Source organism: Aulonocara sp. 'chitande type north' Nkhata Bay, linkage group LG14 (genome assembly GCF_057382095.1).
Source record: "Aulonocara sp. 'chitande type north' Nkhata Bay isolate Kocher_YH1m ecotype deep benthic linkage group LG14, A_spYH_male_GT1.1, whole genome shotgun sequence".
Taxonomy (NCBI): domain Eukaryota; kingdom Metazoa; phylum Chordata; class Actinopteri; order Cichliformes; family Cichlidae; genus Aulonocara; species Aulonocara sp. 'chitande type north' Nkhata Bay.
The window spans coordinates 31,274,091-31,299,655 of NC_141357.1; the positions used below are offsets into that span (position 1 = coordinate 31,274,091).

The 25,565-nt window shown below is 37.4% G+C and overlaps 1 protein-coding gene across 1 annotated transcript in view; it reads left to right on the top strand.

Moving 5' to 3' along the window:
* b3glcta (beta 3-glucosyltransferase a) overlaps positions 1–25,565 on the top strand; it is an 86,866-nt gene that overhangs the window by 51,331 nt on the left and 9,970 nt on the right. Inside the window, exons 4-11 of the mRNA XM_086262056.1 lie at positions 510–619; positions 11,661–11,737; positions 12,350–12,461; positions 15,180–15,316; positions 15,462–15,525; positions 16,418–16,549; positions 18,824–18,893; positions 22,280–22,393. Of these exons, the coding sequence (XP_086118182.1) occupies positions 510–619; positions 11,661–11,737; positions 12,350–12,461; positions 15,180–15,316; positions 15,462–15,525; positions 16,418–16,549; positions 18,824–18,893; positions 22,280–22,393 (816 nt within the window). The remainder of the gene's footprint in view (positions 1–509; positions 620–11,660; positions 11,738–12,349; positions 12,462–15,179; positions 15,317–15,461; positions 15,526–16,417; positions 16,550–18,823; positions 18,894–22,279; positions 22,394–25,565) is intronic.

Sequence of the window (25,565 nt, forward strand, 5' to 3'; positions counted from 1 at the left end):
GAAATATACTGAACAACATACAAAGCATAATATATAAGTTAACATCTACCAGAGTTCCACTGGTCAGCATTCTATTCTATAGCTTCTATTAGCAGATTTCAAACGGACATTGTTGAGCTAGTCACTTTCTCCTAACCTTGGCCTTAACATTGCTGGAACAATACTTATTTCTACTGATTTTGCAGTTGTGTAAGCCAGCTAGAAATGAACAGCTGGGCTGTGTCAACCTTTGGGTGTTACAGCACCTCAGAGAAAGACTTCTGACTGCTAATCTTTTATTAACTAAAACAGTCTGGGATGTGACATTTACATACTCTCTCCCCAAGCCAATTAAGCTCTTGATGTCCTGGTTGTTATCACCAGGCCAGTAATGGATATTAGCAAAAGTCACCTCTGTTATTCAGGCTGTGGCTCTTATCTTGCCTTGCTTGCAGAAGGTCATCGATTGCCATGATCCTTTTTCACAGTATGTGAGCTGTCACACATTTTTGTCCTTTGTGTTCCTCCAGACCTGCGGGAGATAGTGTTCGTCATCCAGAGTCAAAGCAACACTTTCCATGTGAGGCAGGCAGAAAGACGGAGAGAGGATTTGCTCAAGCAGGCACGCGGTTTTACGAAGGTAAGACTCAATGTGCACGCCTTTTTCCTATGGTGGTACATTTTAGTATAAATATGTGTTGATCATGACATCAGCTTTCAGCATCAGTCTCATCTGAATATGAGTTCTTTCTGTTTATGTTGCTGCAGGGTGTCATAACATTCAGTTAAACTCATTTTTCATTTAAAATCTACACACTAAGGGGTTTAAACATAAACACTTTGCTAATTGTTTACTAGTTGCAACGTTACTCATTGCTCATCAGATCAAATATTAAATATTAGTATTATATAATTCATGGTAGTTTCAGATTAACCTGTAAAGTACTTTTTAGTCAAAAGTATGAAGTAAGTGTAGTTTGAAATAGCTTCTCATGTGCTTTTAATATTTTATTTGTTATGGAAATCCAGTGAGTTGTCTAACTTTGATTTTCACATGTATCACTGTGACCACTTACATACTTAATAATCATCATCAAAAGTTTGTTTGTTTGTTTGTTTGTTTTCAGCATTTTAAGGGATTTGTAAACTCCCAGTAAGAACATCAGCATTATCTCAGCCTGGCTTTTTTTCTTCAAGTCTATTCAGAGTAGATTTAATGTAGTACAATGCATGATATAATCTATTCAGTTAAATAGTCAATGCAGTGTTGCTAACAACAATATTACATTCAATTAAAGGAATCTAATCACTCGCTGCATTTATTCTATTAAAAGACTTTTTTTCTTCCTCAGTATTCTTGGATTGGTCACTGAGTTGGAAACAATATTGTCTCAGTCTCCTGCTCAATGCTGTGTATCTTGTATCCAGAGTATTGACTAGCTGTGCCGAATTTAGAGCAAGTCATTTTTTCTGATTCGTGTTGCCACAGTAATATAAATAAATAAATTAATAAACAATACAAGCTAAATGTAACAAAACATTTAAGAAGAAATTTATACATAGAGGGAAACCTTACAGCACAAGACAATTAAAACACAAAAATTTAATTCTAAATGAAAACAGCAAAAGTGGATAAGTGGAAGAAAATGGATGGGTGAACGGATGGACAGATGAATAGATGATATAAAATTAGCTCAAAGTGGAAGCAGCGAGAAAGCCCACTTCTAAAAACATGTCTTTAAGAGACATTTAAGAAGACCGGGAGTGTGTCAATTTGATCTCCTTAGGGAAGTTGTCTCAGAGAGTGGGTGTCCTATCAGAAAAGCCTGGTCACCCTTCGTCCTCAGCTGAGAGAGGCGTTTTTAAAAATAAATTATAGACAAGTTGTAGTTTAGTTTGTTGTAGTTTCTTGACCCAAACATGTGTATAAGGAGTTTTAGAAATTGAACTGATATTGGTGAGTCTCCTGAGTTCCATAAAGAATGAGGAGACAATAGAGATGACATGCCTGTTCAAGCCAAGGAGCTTTGTCGCAAGTGACAAAATATTTGCCAAAATTCATGGACAAACACCCATGATGTGTTGTCGTATATGCTTGCGCTCCATCAGGACCACTAGATAAAGATTCACGTAAAGATTACATCAGTCATATTTATTAAAGGAGGTTCTGTGCCATCCAGTATTTGATCATGGATAAAATATGTTGAGTTGATGAATGTCATTGGGGTTTAAAGAGATGTGCAGCTGCATGTCATCTGCACCGAAATGGAAATTCACACTATATCTACAGATGGCATACCTCAAGGGTGACATGTACAGAGAACAAAAAAAGGTCCAAGGACAGACCCCTGAGGTACTCCATGGGTCATTTTTATAGAGGATGACCATGAATTGCCAGGTTTTACACTAAAAGACCTATCCTGTAATAAGAATAAAATCACTTTAAAAGTGGACCATAAAGATAAAGACACTAGAGTGTGTTCCTGAGAGAATATATATATATATATATATATATATATATATATATATATATATATATATTTTTTTTTTTTTTTTTTTTTTAAATTATTATTATTATTATTATTATTATTATATTTTATTTTATTTTTTTGTCATAATGGCCAGTCAAGCTTTGGCTAGTTGATGATACCTACTCTGTCCCATAACTGTAAATGTCTTTTATTGTTTGTTTCTGTTTGTTTGTTGTTCGTCTTCAATTTAAAAAATGAAAATAAAAAGTCTTATAAAAAAAAAAAAAAAAAAAAAGAAAAAGAAAAAAGTGGACCAGAAATGCTAAATAATAATACATTTCAAAGACATTTATTGAAATGCCTTTAACATTGTTAAAGGCATTTCAATAAATATTTTCCAGCATCACTGGCAATCATCACTCTAAGGAGTGCAGTGTCTGTGCTGTGGTTTACTCTAAAACCCAACTGAAGTGTTTCAAAAAAGTCTGTTCCCATTTTAAAAAAGCAATCAGTTTTTCAGCAACAACTTTAAACCCTTCCCTTGAAAATTACTGGAGCCTGTATTGTCTTCTTTTTTTGTCTCATCTTTGTGTGAAAACAACCCCAAAGGCGCACACTACACCACAAGAATTACAAAGTCCAAAAATAAGAAATTAGAGTTAATGTCTAATTAAATTTTTATAGGTCAGATTTTTTTTTTTTTTTTTTTTGCATGCTTTAATAGCTGGTACACTTTAAAAATATGTTTGCTGTAATAAACAGTGGCCTCAGTTTATGCAAGATGACAAGACTTGTCACGATGAGATTTAGTTACACTAATCCACATCACGTTTTATGAGACGAGACAGACTTGCCACATCATGTTCTGTTTGCATTTGAGATCTCAGAGATGACTGGCATTTTAGCATCTGTTGAATGCAATTACACAAACTAATTTCAGAGCCGGCAGCTTCTTAAAGACACATCAGTAAAGGCTTAACAGCTTTTTAAAGAGTTATAAGATTTGTGATAAACCAGAATTTTGATTGAAATGCACAAAAAAAAGCTCACGGGGAATGAATGCTGCTGTTACACAAAGGCTGCATATTCAACACGTTAACACGTTAAAATTTAATGTGGGTCTGTATGAAACATGACTTAACCCAAAATTAAAATCTAGTAGAATTTATAAAGCGTGAAATATCAGATGGAAAAAATGCAAATGCAAAAAGGGGGAGAGAGGACAATGGGAACAACAATTTTCCCTCTTATACTTGCATTTCTTTTTCATTAAAACCTTTTATTTCATTGTTTACCTTTACCGTGTTCAGTTTTTAATTCCATGACTTAATAAAATGTAGTCTTTTGCTTGTGCATTTAATTTTAATTTTAATCAGCAAAATAATTCTCATTTAATAAGTCCACTAAATGAATCAAGGACATCTGTATCTGTAATAGCACAGCTTTTTAAATTCCTTTTTAATTGAACGCTAAAATTGACAAAGAAAAATTACTTCACTGCGACAAATCTCTTATTTTTAATGGAAAAAAACATTTTCTTATCTGAAGCTGCTATAGTTTAGGTTTGGATAAATCCAGGCACAATCATCTTTGAGTAGTTGGTTAATGATAGGGAGTGATAGTGGCAGTGATGAAAGCAACTACCGATAACTACTGTTAGAGCAAGGAGAGGAAGGAGCAGTGGTTTGCTCCATAATAAAAACTTGGCGCTGTGTTGACCCATCCATCCACCAGGATCTCAGAGCACAAAAAGTGAGCTAAACTTTTGCTCCTGACATGAATGAGAATTTACATTCTTTCACTCTTTTGTTTTTCTGTTCATCTCTATAAACGGACAGACTTAAACATAGCTTAATAAGGTATCTACAGTAGTCATCCAAGTAAGGCCTCAGTCACACACCCCTAGAGTCTGACCAGTGCCTATGGCAGTAAGTGTATATCCTGACTGACTGGCAGCGAGTGAAGGTTGGAATTTTGCTCACTGGGGAAATTGTTTGCAAAGAGCTGCACCAGAAATCTCTTTTGTCACTAGCGGATTGCTGCGGTCCCCTGTAGTTTGTTAGGAAGACGCTGACTTGTCTGCAAACACTCACCATTTTAATTCACTGAGTGCCACATAAACACACTTTGACTGGCCTTCAGAGTAACAGTTGTGTCATACCACTACAGCCAACACAATTCAGATTGCAAGTTTTACTTTGAAGGTGAACATTCTCTAATTCCAGTTTGCATCACACATTTGACAGTAGTGCTTGCAAGTGTTTGTATAAAAGATGCCAACTTAACTGCAAACTACTGGTGACTGTAGCACCAGTAGTTTGTATTAGAGATGGCACGATACCACTTTTTTATGTCCGATACCGATACCGATATCATAAATTTGGATATCTGCCGATACCGATATGAATCCGATATAGTGTTTTTTAATCAACAAAACTGTTTTTTTTAAAATATCTTGCTGCATTTTGTATAAGTTCATACTCAAGTTCAAAACAACAACTACACTAAAGCTATTCTGTTATACCTGTATGCAAAAAAAATATTTCATAGTTCAGCAATACTGATCAATCTAATAAACTTAAACCTACACCATCCTCCCTATTCTGGTATTTTAAAGAGTACTTAGCGTAAATATTAAGCAACCTAACTAATAGGGTTCCAACTCCCAGCATCAACAAAAATAAATAAATAAAAAATAGGGAACCACCCCTCACGCTCCACCTCATGACGCTTAATCGACGTAATCAACCTTAATTTGATGCAGTGTGAAAAAAAATGCACAGAAATCAATTATTTTTCAAGAAATATTAAATAGATTCAACATCTTTCTTCAACAAAATTGCAGACTGCACAGATGGTACCTTCCAAAGGAAACAGTACTATAGCTTACTAGGGTATTTAAATTAGACTTAATAGTTACTATATACAGTAATTGACTTCTATTCATTTTACATCAAATTAAAACTTTGGGTGTCAGATAATTATTTATTAAAAGTGTAGCAAGTACATAAGCTAAAATAATTTATGTTGGTTATGAGTAGTTGGGCTAATTCAGAAGATATCAGATTCGGCTCTAGGAGGTGAGTGAAGTACAATAAACATACAACCACAGATATTGTGATTACAGTTATTATTTATAGTGAAAATAAAGTGCAATTACCAAATACCAATATTTACAAATCTGCAGACAGGAAAAGATAAAACATAATTCAAGCTTGTAAAGCATCCGCTGCACAGTGGTGCAGCAACCTCCTCCAACCCCCGGCAGACAATGTCCATAAAGTTGCTATTTCATAATTGATATAAGTCCAACGCGTATGACAGTCTGTAACAGGTTGAAATTGGAAGTGTGATGATCAGAACTGAGATTCCAAGACTGAGATCTCGAAAGTAAGATTTGGGGGACTGAAAACCAGGGGGGGAGAGTGTAGGCCGCAGCAGCCTCCTACCAGACCGCAGGAAGTTGTAGCTGGGGTTCTGGCTCGTTGGGCCTAGCTCGCCATCCAAGGTAGTGGTGTCGCTGTGGTCTCTCCAGGGCACCACTAGCCTGCACTATAATCACAGGACCACTATTAGCAAAATTCATCTAAATTTCCCAAGCTAGCTTTAGTTCCAGTGTACACAATAAAGTTCATGAGAAAATACCAATATACAACAAATACATATCCAACCATTGTAATAAATTAAAATAAATAACAATCTCAAATAACAAAACTACAGCCACGTAAAGTGAGAGTAGTAGTAATGTAGTAGGCCTCAGCCTTAGCTATCCCATCAGCTGATAGCACTGGCATACTGATACAGGTTACAAATACAAACAGACATTCAGGCTCAACTCACCATTCACTACGTGCGATGTCACATACGAGCCCCCACGCATCTACCCGCGGCGGTATCAAAATACTGTTGAACGCAATCCACAATTAATTCAAAAACAAGTCAAGATAGTAAACAGCAAAAAGCGCTCGCCCCACGTACCTGTTGCTTCCATCCGCTAACGCCTCTCCCCCGCGTCTTTTCGAGACGACAACCCGGAAGGCATATATCGGTGCCTCGCGAATGTGATTGGTCACAACAGGCACGTACAGACTCGCGGCGTGGCGTGCGTCACGACGCGTCACGACGCGTCACGATGCCTTCATGGACACGCTCCGGTTGGAATTTGAAATTCCGATTTAGTTATAGGTGCAGTTCTTTTTATTTTTATGTGGGTTACATCAGCTTGACATTTTAAATGAGAATAAGAAAGAAAAGTATGTCTTTGTGCCCCCCTTTTCGCTGTTAATGCCCTATCGGCCCCCCTGGCTAAACTTTGCTAGATCCGCCCCTGCACAGTGACCGGCGTCAGCTCCTGGTGTACAAAATGAATATTAAATAAATTCTAACAACAGCTTATCAAGCTTAAACGTGCTGCTGTTGTTCAGCCGCTGGTTTCCTCTTTCTGGTGCAAAGTGGGCCAAAAACAAACAAGAGAGATGGACTCACGACAGAAAAGCCGATCAGCTGATCATTAAGCAGTTTCATGATTGAAGTAGCAGCAAGAAGAGTCAGTTGCTCCATATATCGTTTGTTAAGCTTAACGCAGGAATGCTTTACAAACATTCAGAGATGGACTTACACACTTGCTTTACTTCTCTCGGGGATAACTTTGTTGGAGATGAAATGCCGGGTTGCTAGCGAAGCTCCAAATGCTATCCAGACCACCGACAGGTCCCGCATGCCACAGCGCTCTATCACGTGATGCATACTGCTCCAACGTGCTAACGTTCTGAGGTGAGTTACGGCGTGTTGCAAGTTTTGTGAGGTGCTTTCGTGATATTTAATGGATCGAATTACATTTTTTATTTTTCTCCGATATCCGATCCAGTAATTTAGGTCAGTATCGGACAGATACCGATACGTAATATCGGATCGGTCCATCTCTAGTTTGTATAAAGCAGGAGCTTTTCGGTGCAGCATCATATACCTCGTTGAGACCAGTTTCACCTGTGCTAGGTAGCTTGAGTGCTAGGTAAGATTAGAAAAGCACTATACAGTGGTCCCCCGTTTATCGCGGGGATTACGTTCTAAAATAACCCGCGATAGGTGAAATTCGCAAAGTAGCCAACTTTATGTTTTACAATTATTATAGATGTTTTAAGGTTTTAAAACCCTTCACTACACACTTTATATGCTTTTCTCAGACAGGCATGAACATTTTCACACTTTTCTCTCTTGTTTAAACGCTCACGTTCAAACCATCGTAGAAAAATAAGTCCAGCATTATAGAATGAAACCAAAGGCACCGGCTGGTGCCTTTGATGGTGCAAAACATTTCGTCAACATTGTTGTTTGTTGGGGAGAAACTTACAAACATACAGTACAGCACTTCAGAGTCATACTGCTAGCAATCGAAGATTTATGTAAATTTGACAAGCTGGACGCATTCTGTACTGTACAGGAGACACAGCACGAGATTGATAGACAATGATCTACAGCCAATCAGGACACAGAACACAATGTCCTGAAAAAAGAAATCTGGAGGAACCCCTTTCCTCAACCAGTGATAAAGTATACACATTTCTGTTAGGGAATGCACATTTGTCCCTCACCATGAGTAGTTACTAAATGATCACCAAGAGAGCTCTAGCCTCTATTACTGAGGTCCAATTTCAGTTAACATATTAAAATATTTTCATTTAGAATAGCTCTTAAAATCATCAAGTGCCAGTTTTTGTGCAAGCTGCTTCTGTTTTGCAGGATCCTGTTTTGTTGAATTGCTGTCAGAATAAAAATATGCCAAAACAAAAGCAGAAAAGGTGTTCGAATAGCATGGATAAAATGTAAACTCCAATTGATATTACTGTCTGCCAGCCTATCATCCCAAGCCAAACATAAGTTATAACCAGCTGTCTATGTCTATAGTCACACCTCCGAGGCACATCACAGAAACGCAGCAACGACAATGCAGAAAAGAGATAACCTTGGATAGTTTTGGTAATGAAGTTTGGATGTGGGCAAAATGTTGTTTTAGATAATTAAATAATTAAAAGCTCACACTGTTTCTCTAATTATGTGAAGTTTCAGGGTCAGTTAACTGGAAACTTTCTGATATTTCTGTTTTTTCCTCATTGGACTCCTAAAGGTTGTGTTGCACTGATTTACACACAGGAACTTGTGCATTCTGTGTCGGTTCACAGCCCATGTTCCTACAGTCTGACATTCTGCCTTCTGGGAAAATTCACATTACATTTATAGTGTTTTTGTCATTTAGCCAATGCTTATATCCACAGAGACGCGCTGAGACTACAGCAAAATGCGATTAAACTAAAACCTTTACCAGCAGTATTGCAATATGCATGTTTTTAATGCTTTCCTGTTCATCACTGTAATAGCAATTCATGCGTATAAGAAGCCACAGTGATGAAAATTTGTTTGTATGAAAAATGGGTTTTCTTTTCAACTGCAGTCCTTATTTTTACAGGTGGCTTCTGGATCTTTTTTCTCTCCTCCAGCCCTTATTGGTTAAAGCTTCCTATGACTGTTTTACAGCCAGGTCCCACTGACCCCCATTATCTTCCCAGTCAGCAAGCAATCAGTGTCCTGTTCATGTCCTCGTGAGGACTGGCTCTTATCTTTTGATTAGCAGTTTGCAGCTCGCACCCAACTGCTATAAAACTATCTGTCTGGTCTTCTTGAATGCCTCTTTTATCAAAAGAATTTCGATAGCTCTTCGAAGAAAAAGCCCTCGTTGTGAATTTGCATTATTATCTGAAGATGATGCGTCTTTGATTTTATTTTTCCCCTTTATTTTTTCATGGAACAGCAATAGTGTAAATGTCAAGTAGAGAACAGTTTAATAAAACATGGCAGACGTCAGACGTGTGATCGTTTTAAGAGTAAACGTGTGTAATATGGTTAGAGATAATAAACCTCAGCTGACTAATAAGGATTAATATGTATACACAGTGTCGGCCTCATCAGCTAAATCAAACATGCTGCCGCTAGACAGAACGACTCAGAGGAGACTGTTCTCCCTGACTTCCTGCATGATGAGTGGACCATGCTGTAATGAACCACAGGGTCTTACGCTCTGCTGCTTTGTTTTCCTCACAGTGTGAAATGAAACCTTGGCTCTCTCAGACAATCCTCACACAATTTCTCAGCTCTGGCCACTCAAAAGGAAATTTTTATTTAGAAGGGATTGTAGGCACTGTACGCATCCTAAAATATCCTGTTCTTGTTTATTTCTTTCTTATCAAAGTATATATTTTAGTGTAAGGACAGGAAGTAGCAGCAGCAGCAGCTCTGGACTTAGTTTTATAGTTTTTTCGTCATGTTTTTTCTAATGCCACAGTCAACTGATCTGATACAGTGACCATCTCAAAAGACAGAAATGTCATGCGTTCTGATATCCTGATTTCTCACCATCGTTGTTGGGAAAACTTCAGCATGATGATTTAATTTGGAATATTCTAATGAGCATATCCAGATTCATGAAAGTATGATGAGAGGTTTTAATGTGCAACACAACCCAGATACTTGAAAAACCCAATTATAAGCAGAGTAGTTTAACAAATGCATTCATCAAAGTGACAATATTTTTGTGAAATCATTGACTTCTTTACTTATTGATTTACTGAAATTAATAGTAAACAGTAGCTGTGCTGTGCAGAACAGTAAAACACACCAGTCTGATTTGCAGAATTGTACACAGTACAGTATTATGCAAAGCTGGTCATGCACAGTTCAGTTTTTCATGTTTAGCGTCTAAGGAGCTATACTTTCTTGTAATTGGTCTTAAGCATGAGTTCTCAGGGCTTTTTGAAGGTATTCAAAGTTTGTCTTTGGACACTGGATGCTTTTTCATTTATTTTCAGTCCACTCCTTGTACCTGACCTTTTTTTTTTTTTCTTTCGTTAATCCACTTAATGCTGACCTATGAATTATTTAGACATAAAAAAAGCCACTCATGTTGTTTCTACACATAACAGACAACTTAGCAAAGAGCCAATTTGAAATAGTATTTTTAGGCATTTTGTTACTTGCAGCCTGTGCCAAAAACACATTTGTTCCCATTTCTTTGGCTGAATCTATGAAAAATACCAAAGATAATACAATTTGACAGGAAAAAAATTTGTATTTTTGCACCAATAAGGTGATCCTGAAAAAGGTATTAGCTAAAAATTTGGCATATAGTGTAGTGTGCCTTTTTTTTAAAAGAAAAAAAAAAAGCACAGGTGAGGACAAAAGAAGAAGTGGAAGATCTAAAAAATGAACTACATCAGATGAATGGTACCTGAAATGAATGAATGCCCCTAAGAAAATAGGAAAAAAATCCACCAAACACCTTTTTACGGGACCTGAGAGTTAAATCTGACCCGTCAGTTGATCCATCTACTGTTTGCCGAAGCCTCATCAGTCTAAGGGCATCTGGGAGTTCATCCAGTGGTGATGGGGTTTGTAATTGTTGGAATTATCATAATTATAAACACAAACTGTAAAAACAGAAACGGAATTTCGATCCACCATACAATACCATGTGGAAAGCATGTGATTGGCAACTTTTTGACACAATTTTTCAGCATGACATGCCCAACACGCTGCCAATATAGTACCCACACACACACACACACACACACACACACACACACACACACACACACAAAAAAGAAACAAAACAAAACTACACAATGGAAACCTATCAATCATGGACTGGCCTCCCCAGAGCCCAGACCTCATTATTATTGAAGCAGTGTGGGATCATCTTAAAAGAGAATAGAACAAAAGGCAGCCAATATCCAAACAAGAGCTTTGAATGTCCATCAAAAAGCCTGAAGAACTGTTCCTGAAGACTACCTAAAGAAATTTCAAGAAAGCCTGTCTAAGAGAGTTCAGGCTGTGTTAAAGAATAAAGGTGCTCAAATCAAACTATTGACTTCCAAGCTCATTAGAATGATGCAAACTCTGTCTTTGCCTTAAATACTGCATTTCCATGATGACAAATTGCTGAATTGTTTTCTAACTAAAATATAAAGAAATGAGGGATATCTCAAGAAATTTTACACAACTGTACAGTGTGTAGGATTTGGAGGAAATCAGCTAAAACATAAAAAAGGAAACATGTTAAATAACAAGAGACATCAGTCTTATGAAACTTATATAGAAAAAAAATCTACTGATGGAGGGAATGGAAATTCTTATCTGTCGTTTCTGTGTTGTTTCTTACAGAAACAGCCGGTGGTTTTGCTCCTTCACAGTTTATCAGAAAATGAAGGCGACTGGAGCATCCTTCCTCTGCTGCCTTAGTAAGTATCCCTAAACTGGTAATGATTGGGTGTGATTAACAAACAGTTAACACAACTCAGCTTTGTGCTGAGGACTGCATATGAGAAACACTGTCTTCTGTCAATTTCTACTGTGTAAATTTGAAATTTTGAAGGTAAATTTGTGTAAAAGCCATTACTAACACAGTAACGGTGATTTATTGCTTCATTTTATGATAAATACCTTCTTAATGTGCATGTAGGTGTGACAACAGGTATTCAGCGGTATGAACAGCATGATAAAGGCATTAGCTTCAGTTGTCTGGATGCCTGAGCCTTTTTAAAAATCAAAAATATGTCTTATGATTGTTTTAGGGAGGTGTGTAACAGCATCTAAATGTGTTCTCATCATCCATGGCATAGACTTGTAGCATAGAATATTCCCAGACCATTATATAGAAAGGCTTTCCTCCCTGAAAGAACTCAGTGTGCTTGTGTTGTTTTTTTGTCTTTCTGTCCTCTGGGGAAATGTTGTGACTGCTTTGATCTGACTGGGTCAGGAGCCTCAGCCTCAGATATCTCCTCAGAGTAGACTGAAGTGAAATGTTTTTATTATTTAACTCTATATATTTCTGTCTGCGTGTGTGTCCTCAGCTTATCACATTCCTTTGGGAAAAACTCTTCATGGATTGTATTTCTTGAGGAAGAAACAAACGTGAAGTTGATTGCTCTCATCAAAGTCCTTGCAAAAGTTGACAAAAATAAAGTAAGCAGAAAATATTTTCTCCTAATCTACATCTGTCTTTTTCTCTCCCATTGCTTTCTCTCTTGCTTTTTAAGAAATTCATCAGTGAGACCAAAGCTTCCTGTTTTCATTCCAGCTTAGCCGATCATTGCTTCAGTTATATGAGATACAGTATCAGGTTGGCTGCAGCTTCTTTGCAACAGTCGAGCTGCACTGAGCACCACCAGCTCACAGCGTAACCTGTCAGATATGTCACTCCAGTCTCAGCTGTAGACCTAATTTAAGGCCTGTCCCTCCACTCATGAAATTATTTTTCATCTATATGGGTTGGTGGAGTATGCCAAGTATAAATATTGAATGAGCACTCCAGAAATTCATTCATTGGAATTGTCATTTCTCTTAGTTGAGCTCAGCAAAATAACTTTCTCCTTCAGTTCTTCATTTATGAATTATTTAAATAACACAAATGTGGCACATTTTTAACATTTGTTTTTGAAATTTAAGCTGTTTGTAAGAAGTTTGCTTTGCTGTGCCCTTGGATTGTCATAAAAGGCAATTTCCACCCTGCGTGGGATTTCACTTCCAACTTAGGGATCGGTTTCATTATTGAACGCATCTTCGCAAATTCATTCTAAAGCAAAGCCAGCAACAGATACAACGTCCTGATGACTTGATTCATTACAACATGCCCAAAGGCAAACTCTTCTCTCTCAGGTGTTATAGCTTAGTGGGGTCAGCCTCATGTTAAGTCACAAAATTGGATTTCATATCAGAGTGTTTTAAGCAGCGAAGGCTCCTCACAAAAATGAGTTGCCACTTTCCAATTAACTTCAACCAGTTAGGTGCCAGAGCATGACAGTAATTAAACACAGTGCAACTTGTGATATACTGTAGTTGCAATTTGTGGATTTATTTGATAAACTAAATCGAACAAAGAAGCGAAGAAGGTCGTTTTGGCTGCTCCCTTATTTACTGAGGGTTGTCTTTACTGAGGTTGTCTCAGTGGCTGGATCCGCATGTTGATTTGCCACAGATTTTATACTGGATGGCCTTCCTGATGCAACTGGGATAATATCCAGGGCTGTGACCGCCGCTAAGAGTGCACTAGCCTGTGACCACGGGTTGCTGGGCTTGAATAAAGAAAAGCAAATGTTTAATTACACAGACTGTAGCCACTCTATCATCCATCTACCATTCCCAAAGACTGCTACTCCTGCTACTGTTGAGTGATGGTCAGATTTTAGTGAAGCTTACATGCAATGACCTAGTGGGTTTTCACACATACTCTGCTGAAGGTTAATGTCATATTTGTCATTTTAGAGACATTTCCATTTTCACAGCACAACCTTCACAAACACTACTTAGAATTTAAATTTCACCACATTTCCACTGCTGATGTACTGAATAAAATTCAGAACTAACCATTTAGCAAACTTGTTAACGTAAAATACATTTTTCATGCACAAAACGAGAGAAACACCAAATTATATTTATTCCTTGAAATATTGCTTTGCCACACATGTTGCCCACCACATGTATTCCTGATGATCATGGTCTTATTGGTCATAATCATGGAGTAGTCCTAATGGTTGACTCCCACATTGGAAAGGCGTGGTTGGGTTGGGGTCTTTTTATCACCATTATGCTAATAGAAGAAATATAGTCAGTGCTACTCTGATGCATATTTTCATGCTTTTTATGGCCATGGTTACTACTGACCATGCAGTCAAAATACTCTTGAATCCTTTTATTAGGTGATCAACCAGATTACCAGGGCAGCTGTGGCTACAATGTAGCTTGCCATCGCCAGTGTGTGAATGTGTGTGTGAATGGGTGAATGACTGAATGTAGTGTGAAGCACTTTGGGGTCCTTGGGGACTAGAAAAGCGCTATACAAATCCAGGCCATTTACTTTGTGGCCTGGGTTTGTGAGCCCCGTTGATATCTTAGTGAATTTTAATTCTCATTATATTTTTACAATACAGCCAATCAAAATGTGTCACTTTCTTTATATTTCTCACACATTACAGTAACTTGTGATTTATGATGGCTCATGAGTTGGTTAAGCTAGTACAGCATTGACGTTCTGGTTTAGACACATCCCAGTTTGGTCTGTCTTATTGATATTAATGGTTCAAATAACATATTAGAAACACCTTTAAACAAGTAATGTTCACAGTGAGCATAAAACAACACAAAAAAGTGGAAACTTCATGAATACTTTTTTCAGCCTTTATGAAAGGCAGGATTTGTAGCAGGGGTTTAGGCCTGGTGGTGCTAAGATAAGCTAACTGGCAGCTAACTTTACTGTACAGATATGAGAGGATGGTGTTGATCTTCCTAACAATTCTACATCAGAAGCATGAATATGTTTACTGAACTGTTGGACAATTCCTTTTAACTCGATCTACTTCAGCTCTAGGGGGATTTTCTAAAACTGTCAGATTATTCTTTTTCCACCAGATATGTCAAGAACCATGATCACAGCCTTTGTAGCTACAATATCTGTCATCTTTGAACTTTGTTCAGTGAAGAAATCTTATTATTTCCCCAGTTAGGAACAAACTTATTCACTGGAAATAATTTCAAAGATTTTCTGACGTGCAGCGTGAAAATTAAATTAGGCCACAAGTGCAAAGTTTTCTTTTTATGGCGTTTCACAGCATTTTAATGGGGAAAAACAATAAAAACTTTTTATGTGTGACATAGTGAAATGTGTCTCTTAAACTTATTTATCAGGAGTGGTTTCTGGGTAAGCCCCTCTTTGATGAGGAATCGACCATCATCCATCATTATGCCTTTGCAGAGAACCCCTCCATCTTTAAATATCCAGACTTTGCTGCCTCTTGGGCCTTAAGCATCCCCCTAGTTGTTCGGTGAGTATGTGCAATAAATCTGTAAAACTGAATTCTTCATACAGGCTTCAGAAAATAAGGTTACATCACTATCACGTATATTTACACATACATTTATTATTTATTTGCTGTGTGTTTGATTTCAAAATCTTATTTATTATTTTAGGCTTGCAAAGAAAGTGAAAGAGGAGCCACTTAAATCTGACTTCACTATTGACCTTAAACATGAGGTAAGATACTATGCAAGTCATGCGGTTTTGCATGGAGTGAGATCACGAGCCTACTGGTTTGCAACCATTTTCTAACAGCTTTTTTCACTCTCAAGTCAATGCCAGCCCATTATAATTTATTTGCACAAAAAGAGCAAGGCATGAAATTCATCTAACCTTGAAGTGAAATCTCATTACTTTGGAGAATTGTCATGGTGCTGTATTGAGGCTCTTATTTTTTTTTTTTATCACTGAAATTCAGCCAGAGAGGCGTCTAGGGATTTTGTTGAGTAAACAGAACATCAGACTTATCTGGCTCAGACTGAAAAAGGTGGTGCCGTTAGATCTCTTTCAGTTGAGTAGAAATATTACACCTTCTACCTACCTTATATATAAAAAAAAAAATAGAATTCTGAGTTTTCTTTTTTTTTTTTTGTTTAATGAAATGTGTGCTTTAAATATTACTGTACATGTAATATGCTGCATGAATTGCAGCAGTTCATTGCTGGTAAGTTTACAGTTTCTGTATTTTTCTGCTACTTTAGACAGTTCCAGGCAGCACTAGCTGTCACATCTCATGACACATTCTTACTCTGCAACATCTCTGTCTTCTCCATGCAGAATATTTAACTTGAAACCCAGATTTTCTTCTTCAGGAAGAAATGCAGTAATACTCACCAGTTCTCAAGTCTCCTCTAATCTCTCCTCTTCTTAATCTTTTTTGTTATTCGGCTTAAATAGTGAATATGCTCCTGGAATTTTCTAAACTGTTCTTTTTATTATAATATAAAATAAGACAATAATAATACAAAAAGCAGCACATGTTTATGTTTTTAATCAGTCATTAATGTCTTAAGGATTGCATTCTGTCCATAACTCATAAGCTTGACCACATGATTCTGGATTTTTTTAGGTTGCCTTGTATATCTGGGACAATGGGAAGGGTCCACATCTCACTGCAGTTCCTGAGCTGTGTACTGTGCCAGAGGACTCTCCCCAGGCCAGCCACTGTGCAACCACTGTGAGCAAAAAGCCTCCACTGTGTGTGAGTATCTGCTCTGTATTTGGATCAGTTTGATTGTCCTCAATTCCCAGGAAATGAAAAGGGAGCAAAATTAAATGACAGCACAAAACAGAGGATGGTTCACTGTGAGGTATTGGCAGTCATGTAATGATGTATGATGGCCCTCTTGCCCAAGGTTGAATCCGAGCCACGCTGGCATTTCACGGTGAAGTACTGCTTTTATACCACATACTGTGCAATCAGAAAAGACGGAAGTCTTTCATTTGTTTTGCCAAATTAATTTAAGATATCAGCCAATTGCAAAGCAACATCCTTTCAGTTTGTTTCCAAATTCAAATCAGATGTTTTATTCTGTATTTTTTTATATCTAAATATTTTTCTATGTATTTACTGTCAAATGTCAAACATCGCAATGCCTTTTTTCAAGCTGTGTCTTAACCTGAACGCTTGCATTATATTTGAATATTTGCTGTATTTGTCATTGAAACATAAATCATCACGCACATTTATTGTGTCATGAATCTGTAGCAGATATTTCTACCGTCTAAATTTTGCACTGGGGAAACATGCAAAACACGAAAGCAGTTTTAGTTTTCTTATTAGAAGGGTGTGATATTCTTTAGCCTGCAGCAGTTGGTTCCACGCACACCATAAATTGATCAGTAATACTAGTAAGAAGTGATTGTTTGGGATAGATGCGACTCGAGTTTTGTGGAGAAGGTGAGGCGAGTTGAATTTGAGATGCCAGAGCTTGCTGCTGAGAGTGTCCCATTTCTGAGTTTTTCCATTTTAATTTTTCATGATTTTCCCTCCTGGTTTTGACGGAAAAAACAAAAATTGAATCTGATCTTTTCATTTGTTATTCAAATCACATAGTGTATGTGCATTTGTGGTCTTGAGTCTAGTACATGTTTGCTGCAGTGCAAACTGTCAGATTTATATTCATGTGGTTATTACCTCCCTCTCCACGGAACTTCTATCCTCATAAAACGACATTCATTTAAACAGAAAACAGGACAACAAGCCAAGCAGCCGGCAGAGAAACGTGAAGGTCACAGGTTTAATAAGTATTCAGGGAGAAGTTTCCATTCAGACAGAACAGGAGGGGATGCATCGTAACCAGACAGTGAACGAAACAGTTGTGAGACAAATTGGCAAGTGGCTTAAGAGCAGCACTTGGCTGCAGCGTCGACAAAAGAATCAGGAGCCTCGAGAGGCAGATTTAAGAGGGCAAAATGATTACAACCCAAGTGGCAACGACAGCAAAGCCTGTTGTTTTTATTTTAGGCAATAACTAAACTTATTGTAGAGCGGTTTCTATCAAAATGCTAAACATTTCAGGGCAGAAGATTGTTCAAATTCTCACCCTACAACAGTCGTTTTCAAAATAATTTGTAAGACAGGCCAACGAATAACAACGAAGCCTTGTTTATTCTGGCGTGAGACACAGAATAAACAAAATCTTAGCATCCTTGAGGTCTATTTTTTCCTTTTCTGTGTATGTGTGTCTGTATTTTTTAAGTTATGTTTTGGACCACTCAAAGTCCGTTTGAAGAGGCCACTTTTAGCTCTGCTCAGATTGTGACGAGCATTTTTCACTCGTTTCTGACATTTTATGCATTACGTAAAAAAGCAAAGAATCTCTTTTCTCCGTTAATATTTAAATGTACTTTGTGTGTCTTTTATTTTGTATTTGTAGCTCAGGCTTCACGGCACAAGAGATCTTTACATTACGTAGCATTTTGTTTCATTAATATTGTTGGAAAAGTGACAGTTTGTTCAGCAGCTGATGATGTTTTAATGTGGCATACATTTTTAATGCACTCTGTCTGAAGGTGATTTAGTGAATTGTTTTTGAGAAAGAAATTGCTAAATTGCATTTAGATGTTCATTTTTCTTTCATTGCTTTCTGTCTCTCCCATCATGTGTGGTTTTTTTTGTTGGTTTGTTGTTGTTTTTTTCATTTCCGAGACTACAGATGCTACAAATGAAAACTGAATTCATTCCTGCATCCCTTCAAATATGCTGCACGGTTATCAGATAGTGTCTGTCTTTAGTTTCAAAAGGAGAACCTAAGGCAACTAGAAGGACAAATGACCTTAGACCATATGAAAGAAAAAATCCAATTCTAATTTCACTTTGAAGATATGAACTCCCACTAATCACTTGGACATTTAATATAGTCTGGAAACTGAGTTTCAGCTATTTAGCTGCAATACATGTCGAGCTTCAGGTTTACTTATATGTGATATGTGTGCTTTTGTCTTTGACTCATGTCTCCTATTTTTATCAAAGGGGGAGCCTGTAAATAAAGAAGATATATTTGTTGCTGTGAAAACATGCAAGAAGTTTCACAGTGAAAGAGGTGAGTCATTCCCTCTCATACCAAATCCAGAAATGATGAACATTTTCCCTTTATACAGCACACATTTTTGTCCTCTTGCTATCTCATAATTGATTTGCTTTACCTTTGACCTATATGATTGTATGAGCAAACTCTTTCTGTAAATCTTTCCATCACTGCTATGTCTAGACTGATAAAAATACCTTTAGCTATACTTCTTTCTGTGTCTCCCTTATTGCTCCAAATGCTCAGTCATCCAGCAATGCCACTTACTGGCACGCACTCCCTAACATTAAGCTATCTATAGTAAATGTACTCCACTTTTAAACTGATAAAACTGTTGCGGGTTAAGTCAATAGATCAAATTTCAAATTAACTTTAGATGGATCAGACAAATTGAACACCATACGTAAAGGGCGTCACTCAAAAGTAATTCCACTAATTACCTTAATTACATTTTCTTTGCCAAGCAGCTATTATCAGTTTCAAATGCAGACAAGATGAAAATGAATATTAGATTCAGACATCAAAGGTTAGCTTAGCTGCGTAAAGCAAGAGACATGAAAGTGTATCACGTTTAATTTAAGATGTCAATCAGTGTGAAGGCTTTTTAATCTTCTGTAGTCTGAATTTCTACGAACATTATTGCTAAGGATTGTCTTATTGCATTGGAGTCACACTGGGTTAAATATGTACACTTGGGTTTTAAGGGGTATTTATTATTTTCTTCTTTTTTTTGGGTTGTATGGAAGCCCCAAACGCAATTTCATTGTTCTTGACAATGACAATAAATAAATAAATACTAATACGAAGACAATAAAATACTGTAGGATGAACTCTCATTAGGGGTGAGAAAATAGAGCCTCAAAACTATATTACGATGTTGCAAGAAAATTTGCAATACATAAACAAAAAAATACTGAACAACAATCACCATTTTTGAGTGTTAATAAAAGACGGGTATTTTCAATTATGAGCTACTGTCATTGATGACACATTGCCTAGTTAGAAGTGTGAACCTATTGAAACTTGTTGTCAGCAACAGCAACATTGTTGTGCAATAGCAGTAACACAGCATAAGTCAGTTGTAAGCACAAAAGTAGCCTGGGTAGTGTTCTTCCTAGAAACATTAACTACAAGTATAACTGACTGCTTAACACTTCAGTTTAACAATAACTAGCATCATTTAACTTGCATGTTGTGTTTTGGGTTGAGCTTTTTTAACCAGTTTAGTTCCATTCACTGTTTGCTCCTCCTAATGCTCCTCTGATCTTAGGTCCAGGCATTTGGTCACACATCATCCGCTGTAGTCAACGGTGTGTTTTTGCCTCAGGTGGAGAAACAAGTTTGTTTCCACCTTTAGTGGGAACGGTTTTCTTACATATTTTCCAAAGGACTGTGCTTTGTTGGAGATTGTTGAAGTGGCTTGCTTTCAATGAAATCGTGATTGTAAAATTGATTTCTAAACAAGAAGGTTGCACCTAGAACTAGCCTGTACTACCACAAAAAGAAATCCGTATGTAGCTCTATTGTTACGTGGACGTTTTTGTGGTTGTGCACTGATTTGAAACAGAAATAAATGCAGAACCACCAAGTCAGTTTTGTTGTTTTCTATAGCTTTCATTCTCTCCAAAACATAAAAAGTCAACATGAGTTGACAAAAACATAGAATGAAGTAAAACATTAAAGAAAAGCATGTTACCCTTCTTAGGGTGAGAAGTTCGGCCATCCGGGAGGGGCTCAGAGTAGAGCAGCTGCTGCTCCACATCGAAAGGAGCCAGCTGAGGTGGTTCGGGCATCTGACAAGGATGCCCCCTGGGCGCCTCCTGGGTGAGGTGTTCCAGGCATGTCCCACCGGGAGGAGGCCCCGGGGCAGACCCAGGACACGCTGGAGAGATTATATCTCTCGGCTGGCCTGGGAACGCCTTGGTATTCCCCCGGATAAGCTGGAGGAGGTGGCTGGGGAGAGGGAGGTCTGGGCCTCTTTGCTTAGGCTGCTGCCCCCGCGACCCGGCCCCGGACAAAGCGGATGAAGATGGATGGATGGATGGATGGATGTTACCCTTCTTAAAAACCAGTTGAAATGTGGCATGCAGATAGTGTAGTATAATAATACTGTATTTTTTACTGTGATACACAATTTATTCACCTCTATCTTTTCATTTGCTTTTAATGAAATATTTACAGCACTTCTTAAGAACTACAGAACCTCATGCCATCTTGTAACACAGTCTCTGCTTTAACTGTGTTTTAATGTACTCGTGTGCTTCAGTTTAAGTGGCATTTGTCTGATAAAATGCCATTTTATATCCTCAAGAGCCACAGTTGTCTTTTTTTAACAGCAATGTGTAGGTTGTGTTTGCTGCTTCACTCTGTGTTCAAAGTTTTCTTTTTAACCTAATGATTGTCTAAAGCAGTCAATATCTGACCTGAATGATGCTTTTGGAATATACTTGTTTGCTTTAGCTGTTTAATGTGGTAATGTAAGATACATGTGCACTTCGAGCTTGATTGTACTTGATGTTTCTTATCAGTTCAGAACCTGTACAGGCACTGAACACAACTTTTTTTGTTTTTTGTTTTATTCTTTTAATCTTAAACATGCCACTTTGATTCATTTTTGATGATTTATGAGAGATGAACACAGCCTTGAGCTGCTGATGCTGCTGTAGATGTCAGGGTATCCTGTGTTTCTCTGCATTAATACTCTGTGAATTAAACAGCCCAGAAACTTTCAAATATCCAAAAATTCATGAGTCCTATCGTAATAAAATGTAGAGGAAAACGCTGACCTTTGACACCAAGAATTAAGTCAGCAACTTGGTGCTACTGTGCCTTATCCTACCTGTGATAGCAGGGTATAAATAGAATGAAAAATACAGATCCAGTAATCTGCTATCTGCAGTACCTTTCCACTGCCAAAAGCTGCAGGTTTCACAGTGCTACTGGGCATTAAGCACAATGAAGTTAAATTATTTTTGAGGCCTGACAAAAATCCCCAGAGTCAAAGCTCTGAAATGTAAAAGTAAAGGAAAGAAACCCTTTATTTTACAAGTTACTTTGAAAAGTTTTGTGATTTACTTTGGTGTAACTAATCATATGTCTAATCAAATATTGAAAGCCAGTCATCCAAGCCAGAATCAAAAGAGGCTTTTCCCCAAGTAACAAAAGAGCACAGTGTCGGTACATACTGAATTAATCTAATCTGAACAAAGTCGAAGGATTAAAGGGAACATTGTTTATCATTTCACTATCCTTAATGATTCATCTCCCTAAATAAAATATTTACTTTAAAAACACAGAATATCAGAATGTTTTCATTTGGTCAGAAAACATTGCACAGAACATGAGGTCTGCTTGTTGTGAAACTCTGAACACTGTATTGATTTTTCTCCTTCTATCTCTAGTGCCAGTGATAAAGAAGACTTGGGAAAAGGACGCCTTATTTTTGGAGTACTACAGCGATCATGCCGATCCTTCAATACCAACCATTAATTTAGGTGTTCCAAATACTGAAAGGGGTAAGTTATCCTTTCACAGCCTCACTTTTCATCACACCAATCATCACTTGTACCGGCAGATACACTTACTGGCCTAGTATATTGGTCCAGGCTGAACTGGCTAATTAGGCTCAAAAGTTATACACCTTTCACCACCACATGAAGGGGATGTGATTCAAATCCAACATTTAAGGAGAACTGGAACCAGATTGAGCTGGAGTACTTTTGTCAGTGGGTATTTCAACTTTTCAGCATAAAAATCAATTTACTGTAAAACAGTGACATGAATAAAACTCTTCTCAGTTGGCAGCAGGAGTGTGCTGCAGTTTTTCTTTTGTAAGGCATATTTTTCTTTTAGAAAACTGGCTTTGTGCCTTCTGTTTGATATGAGCTTCTCTTGACCAAGAACTATAATTTTCTAACCTACTGACCACTTTAATCAATAATCCCCCGGTGACTTCTACCATCTCTAGGACTTAAATACTAGGTCACCTTTTTATGACTAGTCTTTGTTCCAAATATTTGTTTTAAAGCTGGTGGTTTCCTAAAGTTGGTTTATTTAATCATTTCACCGATGTAGCAGTTTCAGTGCTCGCACTCCTTTCCAATTTAATTCATGAACAAGTGCTGTTTATAAGATCTATACCCATTTCCCATTATTTTTTTATTTTTTTTGAAAATGGGTATACATCATGTAAAATCCATCCTGCTGTACTGTATAATTACTTACCTGTGTCCAACATGCTTAATTGAAGTTTTGGATGTCACTGCCCCTTTAAATACTTAACAGTTTTCTACTTTAAATATTTAACAGTTCTCTGTCCTTTGTCCACTCTCCAGAGTATTTAAAGACAGCCCGTGTGCAACCACTCATCAAAAAATCGGGCCTCAATCCTTCTTACTGAAAAACTTAAAGAGCGATTACAAGTATTACAACAAAACTTGTATAGACAATTGTCTACAGCTTCTAGAAGCATTACATCTGAACATTTTAAAAGTTTTTTGTCAGGTTTAGTTTAGTCAGACACCACAGTAAAGATTTTGTGCTTAGGAAGGTAACAGATGAACTGCTGATACCAGTCACTGTTCTTCTCTGATGTTACTTGACGTAACTGCAATATTTTGACACAGTAAACCATAAAAGTTTGATCAAGGGGACAAAGCACTGAGCAGGTGTATCTGGAATGAAAACGTTTCGATGACCAGACAGAATTTTTCTACGGTGACCACATTGCTGCTTACTCTGTACTGTGGAGACCCTCAGGGGTCTGTACTGGGACCTGCCCATTTGTTTTTTTTTCCAGTGCTATGCCAGTGACACATTGTTCTATCACTCTAATAAAATCAAAACCCAGTCCAGTCTTACAAATTAACTGATATTAAGAAATATTTTCCAAATTTTCTAAATCTAAACACATTCTTATTGTTGTGTCACACAAGCTTCATCCCAGTATGAATCCCCCCTTTTCCTTTACGAGTTTATGTAAAACCAGCTGTCGAAAACCTGGTTGTGCTTTTTAATTCTAGTCTCACCCTCAAGAAACATGTATAAGCAAGATCATCTAGTCCTGCTACTGCCATCTAAGAAATATGATCACTTCTGCATTTTAGTGAAACTCATCGATTGTCATCCATGCCTTTATTTTCTCTTGGTTAGATTAGACTTCAGATTGCAGCAGCTTTCTGACATTACTTTTAGAACTGATTTTAAGATTTTACTTTTTTTTACTTTTGGTGAAGGACTTTACTTTTAAAGTCCTTCACCACCTGGCCCCAGAATATACACTCAAAGTGATGTTCCCATCTTAACTAGTTCAGGTGCAGATCCTCAGACACGATTAACTGTTCCCACCAACTGCTTCAAGGCAAAAGGTGATTGAGCATTTGCTGCTAGGGCTCCTCAGTTGTAAAATGATCTGCCTGAAGATCTCTAGCTGGCCTTGTCTGTGTCTTCTGTTAAACCACTGCTAGTCTCATTTGTATCATTAGGCTTTTTATATACATTTTAACATAAATTTTATATCCTACTTGCATCTTATTCTTTTAACCTTTAGGTTATGTGTGTTAATTTTAATTTGTTCTTTACAATGGAACCACTTCATTCTCATTCTTATTTTGATGTTACACTCGAGTGTGGCCTATTTCGACTGATATGTAAAATGCTTTATCATTTAGTTTGTTTGTTTATTCTATGTTTCTGGGAAGCACCTTGTAACACCAGTTTTGATAAGTTTCATACAAATGAAAAGAATACAGTTTTTGAGCATAATTTTTCATTTCTGAGAAACATCAGCTGTTTCAAATTCCTGTTTACGTGTTTCAATTGCATCTACATTTAGAGCTTGGATAGGATAAGTAGCATAGATGATGTTCAGCGGTTAACAACAACTGGCTACACTTAGTAACAAAGCTCAAAGGAGGCTCCCGCAGGGGGTGCACCAGACTTGATTGACTGGGAAGAGACTCTGGGGCAGACCTGGTTTCTCTGCTAGAAAAATACATCCTCAGGTGGACTGAAAACCTTGCAATCCCCCTGGAGGGTCTTTAATCCAACAACGTACCAAGCTGATCAACTAAGGGAGGAACTGGGGGATGTTGTTGAGCTAAATGATGCAGAGCTGGTCTACACATGGATGGATGGATATATTTATTGTTGTTCTACCGAGAACAATAAATAAATGAAATGCAATGTAGTGTGCACTGAAATGATAAGTATTTTCAATATGGCTTAGTCCGATACTCTTTGCATCTACCTTCATCCTTAAGCGTCCTTCATTTCTGTGTGAGCAATAAGGTCTGTTTTGTTTTTGTTTTTTTTGCAAAATAAGATATCTCAGCTAATTTATTTATGGTCCTTCATTTTTATATCAAGGATTTATTTATTTGTAACTTTTAGAGATACATGCACAAAAACTTACTTATTTGTATTTAATTCATCATTGCATCTGCAATGACAGAACCTGTCCAGATGTAACGTAATCATAGTAATGTTATAGAATTATGGAATGCATCACACTGGGTGTGGTAATGGGAAACGTGCACAAATATACAGTACATAGACCTGAAGAATGCACCAAGCAATCCAGGGTAGTTTACAAGAACGGTACAAACTCTCTGCTTTGGGCAAAAAATTATTCTACCTCATAGCCATCGGCAACACAGTGACACGAAAGACTCCGCGTTCTGTACCTTA